We start from the raw sequence: 17,182 nt of genomic DNA on the forward strand, positions 1-17,182 counted from the left end.
TAATAATTGTGTCTTGTAATATAGCAATGAGTTCTTTTGCAGCAACAGGTTTGAAAGGAAACATCATATGATATTTTTTATCATGCATAATTTGGGGCTTTTACATATTTAGTTTATAACTTATTGCTGTTTCTACCATATTAATGTATTGGCACTTTAGTGGGCTCCGGTCCTCTTGATGGCTGACATTAAAATTACTTTTATTGTACTGTTGGTATATATTTTTCTTTTCTCAACAGCTACACAAAACTCTGAACACACAGGGAAATTCTGTGGTCAGTTTATTACATTAAAACTCAGTAATGACCAAGTATAAGAGAGTTTATTTGCTCTATTCAGTGGTACACTTCAGACCTCTCCATAGGTAATTACAGTAATTCTTGTTTGATAAAGATAAAAATGGACGAAGTCATGGTTAAGAATATGAACTTAATAGCAATGATTTGGGGGATTTTATAGCAATGATTTGTAGCTGGTGCTGCATCTTTGTAAGAATTTGTTGTTTTGACAGGAAGGGATTGTAAATGGATTAATTTTAGAGGGGGAAAATAATCTGTGACCTCAGACAGGGAAACTTTCAGAGCACTAACTCAGATCTCATCCAAGAGATCCTGGCATTTTTCCTCATCTCTATTTATTGTGGTTTAAGCAATATTTTATCCAGGTCTGACCATTTCTTCCTTTATTAACTGAACTTTTTTTTTTTAATTTTTTATTTTAAATTAGGTAAACTACAGGCAAAGCATAGACAAGCTGAAGTACAGCTCTGTTGCCAGCACTCCACAAATTGCTCAAGCCAAAATAAATGCACAGCAGCTCAGCGATGTAAGTTCTGCCATCATTAGCCACTGATCTTTATTAGAATGATGAGAAAATTTAATTTAATAGCATTTGGAACCTTATGTGTTTTATTCTTGATAGTTTTCAGCATATTCATAGCCAAACCAAGAATATATATTGAATGAAATAACTTTCAAAAATGTGGTGAGCATACCAGTAAATCTAATATTTGTCTCCCCTTTTAAGATTTGTATCAGTGTGTTTTTTAAGAAATTGTTTTCTGTCTATTTATTAAGGCAAAGTTTTAAATTACATCTTTTGCATTTCAAGATAATCAGACGCTCTTTTATTTATATAATAAATTTCTACTTCCTAGTGCTTAAATAAAAGCTTATTGACTTCATATTTGCATCACAAATTCCTATGAGTGTATTTATAATTTATGGCACCAATAACCTGAAATTTAACAGCAATCAATCAATCTAATGGTTATATTTTTATTAAGTTAAAAATAACTGAGTTTCTTGCTGACCTTTTCAACATATGCAGTTGAACTACCGAGCTCAGTATGAGAAGACAAAAACAAATTACACTCTACCTCAGGATGTACCACTGCTAGTGAAAGCAAAAGCCAATGCTGAGTTATACAGTGAGGTAAGTGAAGCCTTGGGGAAATACTGGCATTCATGATGCTGTTAGTAGACTGAAATTATTATAAAGATGATGACACTCTTTCAGGAAGCTTTTAGCACTTATCATTTGGCTTTGTAATAAACAACATGAAATATGGTGCCCAGAATAGTCGGGGATCTGATTTCAAGGACAGTGAAACCTCTAGATTTTTTTTCCCCAAGATATTTTCAGATGATCCGAGTTTCTTCAAATCAGTAAATCAGTATTCACTCCACAAAACTAACTGCTTCTGAGGTGACATTTGCATGAAGAACCAACATTGCACAATTCTAGTAATTCAAAGTCCACAGAAGTCAATGGAAAGAAACAGTGACTTCAGCCAACTTAGATCAAGCCCACTGTTTCCCCATTCATAATTCCTGGCAATAAATAATGATTCACTTAGACTCTTGTGGGTTAAAACCAAGTACTTGCAGGAAAATTTGAATTTATATTTAATTTTTAGAACATTTTTCAAGCCTTCGCTGTCATAGATAGTTTTGGAGGGAAAAGCCCCAAGACAAATAAGTGCAAAATGAGGAAAAAATCTCCAGATTTTACTGGTGTTACTTTTATTTTTTAACCAGTTTCATGATTTTTCATGGTTTTGAGTTGTTATTACTGCAAGATTTTTGTGTTATGCGTTCTTCCCCTTAGTTTTATTTGAGTTGCATTGGCAGAGTGCTGTGGAGGAATATTCTTTGCATCTATACTGTGTTGGGATGCATGCTCATTATTAGACACTGGTAAAATATAAAGATGCAAAAAGCCAAATCCACAAACTGGAGCATCCTGAAAACCTTCTACCTTCATTAGGGGCATGCATAGCATGGATGAAGGCATATCTGATCTTGCTTGAATGGAATTTCAAGTGGAATCTTGAAAAAGATCTTAAAAAACTATTACCATAAGTTCTACCAACTTCCAGAAGTTAAGTACGTGATTCTCATGCATTTCATTAGTGTTTGTAAGACATGTGGCTCATGAGGCTGCTTTTGGGACAATCTCCTGATCATAAGGGCTGCTTCACTGACCTGTGCTTCACCCTGTGGGGTGGTCTCGGAGCACATGACCTGGATTCCTTTTGAATGCACATGTAAAGAACTGCAGCTTCAAATTCAGTGCATGGGACTTGACTAGTTATAATTTGGGAGTGGGACAGAAAAATCCTGAAATGAGTGGTGTGTTGTCTGGCTCTTAACACTAGCTGTTCTGCCTCTAGACCAGCTCCTATAGATCTATACTACTTGCATTGCAGAGACAATTTTAAAAATCCCTCCCTCCATATCTGTCTGAAATTGAGAATTATTGGTAGATGTTCTGGGACATTAAGTGCCTGTGAACTCCAAGAATAAAATTTTGACTCAATCCTAGACAATTAATTAGCTCAAAATGACAATGAACTGTGACTTAAGAGAGTCCCAGTCTGTGGACTGAGTGTATTTATGCTTCTGTTTTTCTCTCAGTCATTTCCACATTTGTTTGAAAATCCTGTGTGTTTATGTGTTAGTGACATGTTGCTCTCTTTCCTTTCTCAGATTAAGTACAAAGAAGGCTGGGAGAAGAGTAAGGGCCGGGGCTTTGAAATGAAACTTGATTCTATGCCTTTACTTGCTGCCAAAGCTTCAAGGGATCTTGCAAGTGATGTATGTTACATTTAGTTACCTGGGAATTATTCTTTATATAAGTAGCTATAGCACAGGGAAACAAAGCATATTTTGCTTCATCTGGGTTTTTAAATCCTGCATTTGGCTGTCCATCTTTCTCATGTGCTAATGAACAGTGGGAAACTTTCTCAGATTCTGCTGTGAAGTTTCACTGTCCAAAAATTAATTTTTTAAAATCATGTGAGAGAGTGAAGCAAAATTTGCACAATAAACCCATAGTGAAATTCAGTGTTTTGAACTGTTTATAGCCTCAAAAATAGTATTATCACCTACCACAAAGGGAATACATGCTTCTTTAGTCTGTTGCTTTAACATAAACACATACATATAAAAAAAAAATCCAAACAAAATCTTTCTAAACAACTTATAGCGAGATTTTTAACCTGTGGAGAGGCAGAAAAGGGAAACACTTTTTCTGCAGCAAGGAAGTGTTCAGCAGTGGTGAGGATTCTAAAATCCCACCTCATTAAAAAAATCAAGCCTTGAATTCCTTGCTTTGATTGATCTCTTACCTTTGCCTCTAAGAGTCAGATAATTTGGCAAATCAGAAGAATTAAAGTTTGTAAGCATATACACCTCAGAGGGCTGAGCCTTAAAGAATGAGGTTAAAGACCTCATAAATGAGACTGACTTTGCATATTTGGAATTTCTGAGAAAACATGGGTAATTTGAAGTGACAATGAGGGAATCAGACTAAGCTCTTCTAAATTTTCACCATCCAGATCACCAGTGAAAAACATATTTCTTATGTCATGGGTAATTGGAAATATTCTTAGATTTATGCTGTTTTTTGGACAGATTAAATATAAAGAAGAATATGAAAAAACAAAAGGAAAAGCAACTGAAACCAAGGATTCAAGACTTTTGCACTCTCTGAAGGTGGCCAAGATGAGTAGTGAGGTAAATTATTTTTCTTACACAAAAGGTGTTTTTCATAATGAGGAACCTTTCAGCAACACTATGCAATCTACAACTGCTACTGCTCTCACTGTAAGAAATTCTTGGAAGCATTTGACAAAACTAGTTTCATTCACCATCTGTTAATCTGCAATGATTGCACAGCAGGGGATTTTGGGCAATAGTGTCCTTATTTTGGGGCAGGAAAATAACATCCTGTTAAAACCTCAGTATGAATAAAATATCATATTAAAACCTCAATATAAACACTTCTGCATGGAACTTTCAACTTTGTAAAGGTATGCTTACAAGTAAGATGTACTGCAATAGAGAAATTGTCTCTAGAATCTGGAAAATTTATCCTGACATCTGTTTTGTCCCTTATAGGACCTAATTTCTACCTGTGGTTTATTTTTTTTTTTGCTTTGTTTTTTGCCTAATCTTCCTAAGGACCCAAACAAGAGAAGTGACTTAAGATAGCTTTGCAATATCTGATACAGACAATCTATTTTCATTCCTATTTCTAGATTGCCTACAAAAAAGGCTTTGAGGAGAGCAGGGCCCATTTCCATCTGCCCTTGGACATGATAAACCTGAGGCATGCTAAGAAGGCTCAGGCACTTGCCAGTGACTTGGATTATAGAACGAGACTCCATGAGTACACAGTGCTTCCAGAAGATATGAAGACCAAGTGGGCAAGGAAGGCCTATGATCTCCAGAGTGATGTAAGATGGTGTACATCTATCTTAAATGTTAAAAACAGTACAAGAGATTATAATTTTTCCATTTGATGTTAATTCTTATTTGGTACGTGTGCTGTCACATTGTACTATGGCTTTTTAAAATGTCTTTGCAATGGCTTTGAAACTGGAAAGGGTGCACATGTTCACTTGCAAACGTTATACTCTTGTTCCCTGTGCCAATAAATGTAATTTTCCTCTGCAGCTCCAATATAGGGCAGATCTGACGTGGATGAAAGGAGCTGGATGTATCACAGAAGGAAGTCTTAATATACAACAAGCCAAAAAGGCAGGAGATTTAGTCAGTGAGGTAAGCAAAGTTCTCAGGCTTCTGTATGTTGTTTGTTCAAAGGTTCGTGCACACTTACTCCATTACATTATGTGGAATAGCTAAGGGATTCCTAACAAGGAATATCTGAGAAATGGAAAAAACTGGTGGGCATAATGTAGTTATTCTATAGTTTAGAAGATCCTGGGTTAGAGATTAAAATTTTGTTATTGCTTTATATAATTATCAAAATAATCTGTGAGGTAGAAATCCCTGCAGTTGTGCTTCCACCTCTTTTCATTCTCCTGTCCATTTTGCAGATCAGCATCGAATTTACATTGAGTTTCTTGTGCTGCATGAAATACAAAGAGGTTTTAAGGAGCAGTATTGAAAAATTAGATCTTTGTTAGCCATAGCTGAAAATTTCCTTGCTCCTTAGCAAGTACAGGCTGTGACTTTACTGGCAGCTTCAGCTTTTCCTTCTTTTCCTTGCTTTTGCTTTATTCATTCATGGCTTTTCACTGCCATTAACCTTATGGAAGTAAATTTCCTCAGCTTCTTAGCTATGGTTGAGCAGTCTCACTAGTGCTAGGAAAACTAGAGAACAGAGAGGAGAATAAATTAGGGGAAGTTTGACAAGAAGGACAAAATCCCACTTAGTTCTGGAAGGAGGAACAGAAGCCAGTTAGTTACTGGTGATCACACTCTGACACCTTGGGTCTCTGACATCCTCTCACTACTCCTATGAGGGGTAAAAATACATCTTAGAAACGAAAGAGCAGCTACCTCAGATCTGGTGTCTTGCTACAGGTAGACTGACATCTGCTTCTGGGGTGTGTGGTAGTAATAATCACTTCCACAAATATTTAATCCATAATGATCTGCCTTTTCATTCCAGTGCTGTGCAAGGCCACGAGATGGCTGACAGTCACCTAAACCTGAGACTGGTGGATATTATTTTAGAGATCTCTATTGCCATACAAAGCCTGGCGTTTTGTCATTTCTTTGCAGGATGTCACTACATTGTGTTCCATGCAATGTGACAAAACATGCTGTTTTTAATCTGCCTCCCTTCCTTCCAGGTTTCTAAAATAAAGCGATGAGCACCTCTTTGAAGTGCTGCATGCTTTTTTAACTTCTGTTTTGTGTTCCCCTAGCAGAGACACAGTGTAAGCTGATCTGTTCACCCATCAGTTCAAACAGAAGTATTTCTCTCCTGAAATGCCAGATAATGAAAAAAAAAAAAATGCATTTACACCCTTTCCTGGTGGAATGCCCCACTTCATGTCTGAACTGGTAGAATAAGAATTCAATTAGAGTATACAAGAAGTGTTTGCTGGGTCTCCCCTGTCACAGTGTGGTCTTGAAAGAGAGTCCTGCATTTCCTTGTACTATCTCAAAGAAAGAAAGGATGCTTAGCTCACTCTCAAATGAGTAGTTCAAAAGGTTGAAGCAAAGATATTAATGGAAAACAGACCTGCTCTAAAGCCTTATGAAGTCAATTAAAGTTTTCCATTCACTTCAGTGTGTTTCAGGTGTAAAACAAAATGTAAAATGGAGTTGGACAGTCTTATTTACCAAACCTAAATGTAAAAAAACAAAAATGTAAAAAGTATGGACAGTCTTATTTACCAGACCTAAAATATTAGTCTCTATGCACATTTGTCCATTCAAATGGATTATATATAAGTATTTGCAACAGAGGATGAATAAAGAACAATATTTTTCCCATATCTGAGACTTTAACCTTGTGGAGGCCTCTCATAGCTGTTCACCCCAGAAAGGCTTGACTGAAATATCTATGCATTGCTCTGCTTTGAAAAGGGGAAGATTTTGAGAGGATGGGGAAGATTTTGAATTCAAGTTACTTTCAGGACTCTGAAATTGCTTTCTCGAATTTAATTATCATCTCAATAATTTCAAAATATCTCAGTAACATATGTTCAGTGATTTAACCACCCATGCACATGCTTGAGAAGTCTCTTGTAAGGAAATGAGATGGTAACACTGTGTGGTTTATCAGCTCTCTTGGATCCTGACTTAAGTCATACCCAGGTTGTGAACACCATGGGTTGGTGTGCAACCTAGGTCCTGTAAGATATGTAGACAGCACATCTGGCACCAAAGATACCCATGCCTGTAGTGTCAGCAACAGTGCATTTGGCACGTGCCTCTGCACTTCCCTCCTCACCTCAAAATTCAGCAGTACTTGGAAGCTTGTCTTGGGAATTTACAGTACACTTCTGGCTCTATCACTCATGTATTTTTTTTTTTGAGTGATACATTTTTTGGGGGAGGGCAAGTACTATAGAAAATTTTGTGTAACTTTTTTAATTTGCTGTAGAAAAAGTACAGGCAGAAGGCTGATGCTCTGAAGTTCACCAGTGTGGCTGACAGTTCTCAGATCAAGCATGCCAAGAAAAGCCAGGAACTTCAAAGTGATGTGAGTCCTTGACTGAATTTGTCTCTTTGCAAGCAGCTTAGGCATTATGTGGTCATTCCTGATATATGTACACCAGTGTGATGGTAAGAGCCCCCCTAATCATAAAGTCTTTCAACATATAAAGTTTCTTCAGATTCATTCTAAGGGGTTTTATTTGTTTATTTGATTAATTCTCTCCTGGAATTCTTTGAACTAGAACAACAGCAACAAAAATCCAGCACCATTGGGAATGGGCTCCTGACTCTTGTTACTTATCTCTTGCATGCTGGACAAGCTGCCTTTCTGTGTGTGCTGAAATCAGAATAGTAACCACAGATTTAAAGCTTTATAGTAGGGACTTATTTTTCTGTGTGATGTAAGAAATGTAACACTTTGTGAAATGGGGCATATTTTCACAGTTTTTCAACAGCTCCTCCAAGAAATTCATGGGCTAAAACAGAGCAGTTAATTTCTCTGCTGTTGTAGCCCTGGGATATAAAATGGGGATGATTTCTGCTTGGATCATAAAAGGTCCTTGATGTTTTCATTCGAAGTTGTAATTTTAATCCTCACTGGAGTATTGTGTCAGCAATTGCATTTAGGTCACAAATGTTCTCTGCAGATTCAATTGCTTAGTGTTCTTCATTTCAAGCTTAGAATTCTGTTTCTATGTCCTATTAAAGGGTTTCATTCTACCCAAGAAGTAGCTACAGATTAACATTGGGTCAAATAAATCCTTGCATGCATTTTGTAGAGTATGAATTGATGTCAGCTTTATAGTTAGGCAAGTAGCTAACTTTGAGAAAAAAAAATAAAGTATCCTCATAAATGTACTGTTCAAAGCTTCCTTGAAATTTAACCAGGAGTAGTTTGATCAACCTGACCCTTTAGGTCAGTTTTTAACCCCCTATTAAAGACAAAAGTTCAAGATGCTAAAAAATAACTTTCCCAAATAAATTAACCCTTGCAAATCCTTGAATATTTGGGATGTTTTAACCAGTTTTCTTTCAACATCAAATATGGATTACTGCTTATTGGCCCTGCTTTGCTTCCTGTGGACAGGTTGCCTACAGGTCAGGGAAAGAGCAGTTTCTTCACCAGTACACCATCAGCAAAGATGACCCCGTCTTCATGCTGGCCAAAGCAAATGCTGCCAATATCAGTGAGGTACTGTGTGATTCCCTCACTCCTGTGAATAGTTACAGCTGCTGTGCAGTACTTGTTCTGTAGGTAAAACATATGTTCTTTCTCAGAGAAGGTCCTCCTGTATGAGATATAAAAGCTTGAAATTTAATTCCATGCTCCTAATAAATAGTCACATCTGCTGTTCTGAAGACTTGCCACTTCTAGAGTTTGAAGCTGTGCATTTTTCACATGCTTCCAGGCAAGTGGTACCCTGACAGTTTCACTGGAACCAATGAGATATTGGGGTTGCAGTAACCACAGCATCCACAGTTACAGGATGTCAAGGATGACACCAGGATCTGATCTGTATCCATATGGTTTCTGAGCATGGAGTGTAGGAGGGACTCATTACTGGAGAGCTTTCACCATGACTATAGAACAAATAGAATGGATTGATAGTAATAAAGAAACTGTGCTGTTGTCATCTTTTTAGAAACTCTACAGGAGTAGCTGGGAGAAGCAGAAGGAAAAAGGATTTGTGCTTCGTTTGGATGCTTTGTCATTCTTGACAGCTAAGGCAAAGAGGGATCTGGCAAGTGATGTGAGTATGGACTCCATCAGCCTTCTTTTTCTTAGGACAGCTGACAGTCCAGGTTGCTGCTAGTGTTGGGGATGTGTCACATATGTCTCTGTGCCCTGAGCCACCATCACTTGATTCATGCTAAGGAGTGATGGAGGAATTGTCTGGGTGATTTGCATTCTGTAATTAGTCAGAAGGTTTGCTCTGAGCGATTCAGAGCTTTTCCCCACATGCTGACTGTGTTTTCCTATTCTCATTTTGACCTGAGGGTGAATTCTAGAACTCAAAATGAAGTGGAAATCTCCTATGAAACATCATAACTTCATACAGCTATGCCTGGCCAGAAAATACCTGAAAGAACCTTCTGAACTCCTGAAGAATGTTGTTTTTCTCAGACAGAACCAAAAAGAAAATATTTCTTACAGGTTTTTGTGAACATATTATTATCAAGAAAAGGCTTATTCTTTATAGACACTGATTTCTAAGGCATTCCATTGTATTTTGCAAATTATCTTCTTACTTGCTTGTGTTGAGGACCCAGCATGCCACACCACTGATAGACCATTGCTTTGCTCCCAGTAGAGCTGACAGTTTGGCAGCTTAAATCATTTACTCTTGGTCTGTTTTCTTCTTCACAGGTTAAATATAAGGAAGGTTATGAGAAGATGAAGGGTAAGCTCATTGGGGTAAAAGCTGTGGAGGAAGATTCTCAGATGGCTCATTCCCTGCAGATGTCAAAGTTGCAGAGTGATCTGGAGTACAAGAAGGCCTTTGAGGGCACAAAGAGTCAGTTCCAGATCCCCATGGATATGGTTAACCTTGTTCATGCCAAAAAGGCTCAGAATCTTGCCACAGATATAGGATACAAGACATCTCTCCACCAGTACACAGCCCTGCCTACTGACAGGAAAGTGGCATGGGCCAAGTGGGCCTATGGATTGCAAAGTGATGTAAGTCCAGAGCTTCACCTGCTTCTACACCCTCCCATCCAGCCCATTCTCTGCCCCACTAAGGGATGACTTTCTTCAAGCATTTATGCTTGTAATGCCAAGACATCCTTATGCACCTAATTTTTCAGCTATTAAACAGTGAATATTAACAGTAAATATTAACCACTTATTTCCTCAAGAGATGTATTTAAGTTGTACAGTATTTTTCAGGAAGGTTATAACTCCACTTATGAGCATGGCTTCTTCAAAGCTTACTTCAAATGCTAATAAAGCACTAGGATTCCTATATGATGTACATTTATTTTTGTTTCCTAATGTGCAGGGAAGTTAAATAATGTATGGTGATAAAATTGGTGATAAAATTCCATATGGAGACCACATGTTTATCTGTAACTATCAGAGGAACTGTCTGATACTGTACACAATTAAGCTAGACTTTCCATTCTGAGGTCGTAAGTCAGAACTTTTCAAGGAGACTGAGACAGAAATATGTACAGGCCTTGTTGAGGTATGGCTGCTGAAACCTTTGTGACATCTTTGAAAAATCAGCCAAGCATTTGAAATTCAGGACTCTTGGTAGAAGAGATTTTGTGAAGAAAGTGAGAAGTGCTCCTGTACTCTTCTTCCTTAAAGACACATGGAAAAACAAACAAAACAAAATGCTTTCTTTCCAGTAAAACAAAAGGTTATGGCTTGGGAAATGCTAAGTATCATTTTCTTTTTATTGCAAGTCATGAATGATGCTTTAAAAAGTGCTCCATGTACAATTAAACTGAGGTTAGACTAAAATTTGCAGACAACAGTAAGGTGTAGACCACTTTTAAAAATTACCTCGCAAGGCACATTGCATAAGAGTTGGTATGTCCTTATACTTCTATTTCATTCTCTATTTTTTTTTGCTTTCCTTGCTACTGTGCAATAATGAATAAAACAAAAACAGGCGCTAATTTGACTTCATTGTTGTTCCAGAGATGTCTAAGTCCTTTAATGGCATTTTAAGTGTAAGAACACCAACAATAGGACATTTTCTTTCCTTTGTCAGAACCGATACAGAGCAGATTTGAACTGGATGAAAGGAACTGGATGGATAGCCACTGGGTCATTAAATGTGGAACAGGCTAAGAAGGCAGGAGAACTCATTAGTGAGGTGAGATTTCATGACAGCATGTAACAGAATTTGCTGCATAATGTGTGCAAAATGTCTGTATAAAATTAAAATAATTTCCACTCAAAGGGGAAAGAAAAAGGCATACCACATGAAAGCCCTCAAAACCAGGGATAGGACTGGTAATTAGAGGGAAACCAGATACCAAACACATACCAGTAGGAGTCCATATAGCCTTTGCAAAAACAAAGTAGGTGACAAATGATATTATGAATAATAATGGCAATCAAACAGTGCTCAATTGCTACCCACTAGCCTACCTTTTTAATGAACCAAAACAGGAGAGATGATGAAAAGATGGAGACATTGGAACCAGAACCTTCTTTTGTAACACATACATGTTTCCTTCTTGCTCGTTTTTCATATATATTCATGCTAGCTATTGAAATTCATATAGATATCTCTGTAGAGGTTATCTTTCCTTCTATCTATCTATCTGTCTGTCTATCTATCTATCTATCTATCTATCTAATCTATCAGCTGAAATAATTTTCATCCTTATTTCTCCCTATAACCAATATCACTTACAGGAGAAGGCAGACTCCAGAATACTTTGTGTTTGTCCCATGAGGACTTCAGATGAAGTTCTGGGGGAAGTGGTTAAGAGGTTATAGTATTATGTTTCTATTATTTCAAAGGTAGTCCTGCTGGCCAAATGTGTCACTGTAAGAGATAGAATCTTGTGATTTTCCAATAACTATGATGCAGGAATCATGTATCCATTCAGTCTCTGGTGTCTCAGAAAAATACAGTCATCCTTTCACAACTGACTGATTGCTAACACTATTTTTTCCCATGTAATCTTCCATTGTAAAGAAGAATGATTTTTTTTAGACACCATAAATGAGATCCTCAGCTAGTGTCAAGCAAGGTAGCTTTATAAAAGCTGGCACAGTAATGCCAGCTGGAATAATAACTGTGAATCTGTATAGGTATTCCATTTGGATGTTACAGTAGTAAAATCTGCTGAGTAGAAATTTTACCTCCTAGGTTGTTCATCTCATATTTTTGTGAGTGCAAAGTAATGTTGGGTTGCTATGAGCCTTGTTCTTTCTTACATATAGTGACTAGTCTTTCTAATACTGCTAAAAAACAATTGCCAGAATATAATATCTAGCAATTTTATGCAGAGATGTTCTGGTCAACACTGCTTTGTCTCAAAATCTGATTCAAGTCATAAACCACTTCTGTTCTCTGTTAAACTCAGTAAGATTGCTCATTTTAAAGATGTTACTTTTCCAAACCAAAACATTACTTATAAACTGACAATACTTTAAAGCACTTATGTGTTTTACGTTGGTATTTTTCAGTCTTTGAAAGGTCAAGATGTTGCTTCAAATAAACTTCTGTAACTCATAGCTCAGTTTAAAGGAAAATGACAAACCATGAGTTTATCTCCTTTGGAAATTTTGGAATCTAAATTCCAAATTTACATTTGGAGAATTTAGTATGTGCTATTTGGAGAAATTATAAGGGTGCAAGACAACTACTGCAGGAAGGGAAGCTTTTAGTGACCTGGCCAAATGGAAAAAGTGTCATTTTTCCATTGAACTGCCTACACCTTAATTATGTATATATAACAAGACCAAGAAGCTCTCAGAAGCTACTATGAGTCCTTAACAGCAAGCAAAATGAAGATCATTATCTAGAAAATATGCCATAACAATTAGGTACGGCGTCAATACCTGCACAGATTTGCTACAGGTTTAAGGATGTAACCTAAACCCCTAAACAATAAGTTAAATAGTTGCTGTTATTAACACTCTACAGTTGTCTATAATCCCTTGCTTAAAGGAACTATAAATTAATAATACAATTGGTCATACTCTATTTTGAAGTAATGTGGAAAAGGTTTTAAAATCCTGAGATGTGGAGTGTTTAGGTAACCAGAACCTGATTTTGAAATAACTTTCTTATATTTAAAGACTAATATTAATTGGAAAAAGGTTATTGTTAAATTGAAACAAATATTAATCTGAAAGTACCTAGGACATAAAGATGAGGAAAGAGGAATAATAATTATGTTCACAAATTCACTCTAATCTCCAGCAACCTATGATTTTTCTCTTTCAAATAGCATGAAAGAGCAGCACAAAATTCACAGCTTTGATCTTTTTCTGCTCAACAGAAGAAGTACCGTCAGCATCCATATGCTTTGAAGTTTACCAGTATTAAAGACACTCCTGAGATGATCCAGGCTAGAATTAGTTATAACCAGGCTGTGGATGTAAGTTATAATGTATATACATTATGATTATAAGAGTGGTATCCTCTTTGAACGACCTGATTGAAGCACTGGCTTTCTCTCTCTCTCTTTCTCTGAGATTATCCTTGGAACCATGAAACTTCTGTATTCTGGTGTGGTGCATCCAACAAAGAGCATGTTTATAACTTGGACTGGGAAGAGATCCCACAAAAGTGAATGGGATTTTCATACAGAAAACACTTTTTGTCACATTTATTTTCAGAAGTAAAATTTAGGAGTAAGATGGATCTTTGACCTTTAAAGAATTTTGGCCTTTTGATATTCATTAAGGAAGAATATGTTTGGGGTTCTTTCCCCTTTTCAAACAGATCTTTCAAATTTCAGTTTCTGCATATTCTTTGGAAACAAAATGTAAGGCAGCATGACAAGGAAGGAAAAATAAATTATTTCAAGCTGTCATCCTGCTGAGAGAGAAATCCAGGAGGAGAAAGCTTAAAGGGAAGAATTGAGGCTGTTTGGTGTTTAAACATGTTTATTTTTAATAGAAGAGCGATTTAAAAGTATTGTAGACTTAACTGGGATAATACAGAAGTGAATAATAAGCAAAAGTCACTCAAAAAAGACAAGTTTCAAACATGAGAGGATGTTTTATTGTGAAAATAGATATTTTTAAAGTGAAGGAGAAGATGAAAGACTTTGTGTAAAACACATGCTATTGTAATACTTTTGGTGTCTGTGCCTTTGGTTTAATTAATAAGATCCAAAAGGCTTACATCTCAGGCAGGATAAAATAAGTCATTTTGTTCCACTGAGCCATAGTCAAAATCAGTCTGGTGCTCTACTTCTTCACACATGGAGTTCTCATTAATTTTCCTCTTACAGAGCTGCAGTACAAGTGGGCCCAGCTGCTAAAAAAGTGTCAGATGGGTGAAATGGAGGGGTCCATTCTAATCTAGAGGGCCTTGGACTCTCCTGCAGAAATAATAGCTGGGGAAGGCAGGTCAGGTGCTCCAGACATGGGTCATATCTAAGGCCAAGAAAAGGTGCCTGTCTGTACCCATCTAAGAGTTGTGGTGCCAATCTAAGAAGAAAATTAGGCTGACAAAGAAAAAGTAATATGAGAGGGAGAACTCTGCAGAGCCATTGCAGGGAAAGTTCCAGTTCCAGTTAGTTGCATAGAGCTCCTCTTACCTGTCTGCAGGTATCTGAAAGTTACCTGGTCCTGGGCCAGCTCTCTGTTCTTCCTCCAGGGGTTGATGTGAGTGGCACAAAGAGACACTTCTTCTATGATGTGATAAATCACCTGCTGAGGTGTTTAAATTTCTTCCCCTTTGCTATTGAGGACCTCTTGGCAACTAACTCTGGAAATAAATTTGGAACAATTGCACAGATTGCACCATCCCATTTATCTGCTAAAATGGAACACCTTTGGAGAGGTGTTTGGGGATCTTCAACTCCCTATATTTCTGTGGAATTTCAAAGTGTTAGTGGGCAACTCATTGCTGCATGCTCTTAATTACTACTGTTTATTTTTCTTCTCCCCACTCACATCTGTTAGAAGTTTTAACAAATTAATATTCAAATTAATATAATATCTGAATTTTCATCTACATTGATTTACACACTCAAAATTTCAGGGAGCTCCTCTCTGGCATACTCCAGCTGATAAGCGTATCAGACTCCCAAAGCCTTTTGAATCCACTTTGGCAGATGTAATTACCTGTATTTATGAATGTCTCTGTTGATTTTCTCTAGTGTTTGCCTTCCACAAACTTAATGGTTAATGTTTTTGTTCGAACATGTAGGGAGCACTTGTCACTGAAATTCATCTCTGTTTGCAGAGGCTGTACAAGGAGCATGGAGAGAGTATAAAGCATCAGTATACACCAACGACAGATCTTCCTGAAATCCTTCAAGCCAAATTAAATGCTATGAATATCAGTGAGGTATAAACCTGACCTTTAATATTTTAAAGGAAAGTGGAAATGTTGATAGTGCTTAGCTGTTTGTCCTAAACAGGAAATCATACTAGATTTCTTTCCCCAGTATATGGTCATTCTATGGTCTAAATATTTCTGAAGTAATGTGGGAAATCAAATTTCTTATCCAACTTCACCTACATTAGAAAGATTAGGAATGAACAAACAAATAGTCATTTATAATGGACATTTGTCTTGCAATAATTCCTGTTGTGCATTGATTGTTTCATTTGTGTATTCCCTCTGCATTAGAATAGAATGAAAGTCATGTGGTAACATTTCTGGGATATCAATAATGCCATGTTACCATCCCTCTGAACAGCAACTCTTCTTTATTTCTGTTCCATATTTCCTAGACTCGTTACAAGGAGTCCTGGAGAAGGATGAAAGATGGTGGCTATCAGCTGAAATTGGATGCCATCCCCTTCCAGGCAGCAAAGGCTTCGGGTGAAATCATAAGTGATGTATGTGAACATACTGCTGATACTGTCCAGTCACTCCAGACAGTACCTGCCCTGCTGAGTGACTCCTGATGGAAACAGCATGTCCTGCCAGCTCTGCATCTGGGACACATCTGGCCTTGGACTAGTTAGTGGTGCTTTTGGAGGTGCAGTGAGGTGTTCTTGGTAAATAAGAAAAGGCAGGTTTGTGAAAGCAAAGCTGAGCAATGTACCTGCTGTAGACTGCTCAGTCACAGGGTTTGCAGTTAGGTGAGGTCTTCGTTGAACCCACTAAAGCTTCAATCAGATTTATTATCATACCAAATATTGTCAGAATTTACTGTATTATGAAAAATGTATGTATTATGAAAACCCTTTTATTCAGCTTTTAACAGCCGGACTAATACATGTCTTTGCTCCTATCCACATTTCTCTCCCTACTTCCTTTTTAGCACAAATACAAGGAGGCATTTCAGAAAATGAAAGGACAGATGGCGGGCTCGTGTGGATTGGATGGTGACATTCATATTGCTCATTCAGTCCATGCAACATCTCTGCAGAGTGATGTAAGTACAAGGAAGAAGATGGGACCATCCTTGAATTGGTTTCCTAACTGTGAGTAGTTCCTCAAGGAAGATTCACTTAGCTGTGGACTAGCTGTGGAATAGCCTAGTTATTTAAAACTTAGGGGTTTTTGTCCCACTTTCCAGATATTTTAATATGATTGTGATATTCTTGCCATTCTTCTATGTTATTTACAGTTACATTAATGTGACAGTAGAAGAAACCTCTGTTCTAGCACACTCACCTGCTTCATACCACTGCTGCCTATCACAGAATATTTTACTCTGTGGAAGCATCACTCAGAGGCAGGTCAAATTGAGGATTAGCAGTGGTCTTTGTACAGAAGTAAATTAAATTAGTTATTCAGTGTTTATTTTCAATTGACTGGTTTTCTGAAAGACCAAAGGATGAATGAGTTTATGGAATTTCAAGTTGGACTTTTTTTGCTTGGGTAATGGTTCCCACCTGGTATTGACCTGTGCTAAGAATCACATCATTTGTTGTTTTCTTATAAGAATTGTAACTCTTTAGTGCATTTTGAACACTGTGGCTTGATCCAGAAAGCAGTGAAATATATGGGAGGGTGTTCAGGGTTCTCAGAAATGCTGCTGGTCTTGTAGTGATGGCAGGCTTAGACAAAGAGGTAATAGAAATTGTCTGAACAATTCATCCGTCATGTTATTCTAAGTAATTTGATGACCACCAATAACTCTGGATTGTTCATTAT

General features: G+C 37.2%; 1 protein-coding gene across 1 annotated transcript in view; it reads left to right on the top strand.

Moving 5' to 3' along the window:
* Positions 1-17,182, top strand: part of NRAP (nebulin related anchoring protein) — a 47,233-nt gene that overhangs the window by 17,206 nt on the left and 12,845 nt on the right. The window contains exons 15-29 of the mRNA XM_062496156.1: positions 727-825; positions 1,330-1,434; positions 2,991-3,098; positions 3,918-4,019; positions 4,544-4,741; positions 4,962-5,066; positions 7,369-7,467; positions 8,509-8,613; positions 9,065-9,172; positions 9,790-10,101; positions 11,144-11,248; positions 13,395-13,493; positions 15,314-15,418; positions 15,808-15,915; positions 16,344-16,457. Coding sequence (XP_062352140.1) covers positions 727-825; positions 1,330-1,434; positions 2,991-3,098; positions 3,918-4,019; positions 4,544-4,741; positions 4,962-5,066; positions 7,369-7,467; positions 8,509-8,613; positions 9,065-9,172; positions 9,790-10,101; positions 11,144-11,248; positions 13,395-13,493; positions 15,314-15,418; positions 15,808-15,915; positions 16,344-16,457 — 1,872 coding nt within the window. The remainder of the gene's footprint in view (positions 1-726; positions 826-1,329; positions 1,435-2,990; positions 3,099-3,917; positions 4,020-4,543; positions 4,742-4,961; positions 5,067-7,368; positions 7,468-8,508; positions 8,614-9,064; positions 9,173-9,789; positions 10,102-11,143; positions 11,249-13,394; positions 13,494-15,313; positions 15,419-15,807; positions 15,916-16,343; positions 16,458-17,182) is intronic.

Source organism: Cinclus cinclus, chromosome 7 (assembly GCF_963662255.1).
Source record: "Cinclus cinclus chromosome 7, bCinCin1.1, whole genome shotgun sequence".
Classification (NCBI taxonomy): domain Eukaryota; kingdom Metazoa; phylum Chordata; class Aves; order Passeriformes; family Cinclidae; genus Cinclus; species Cinclus cinclus.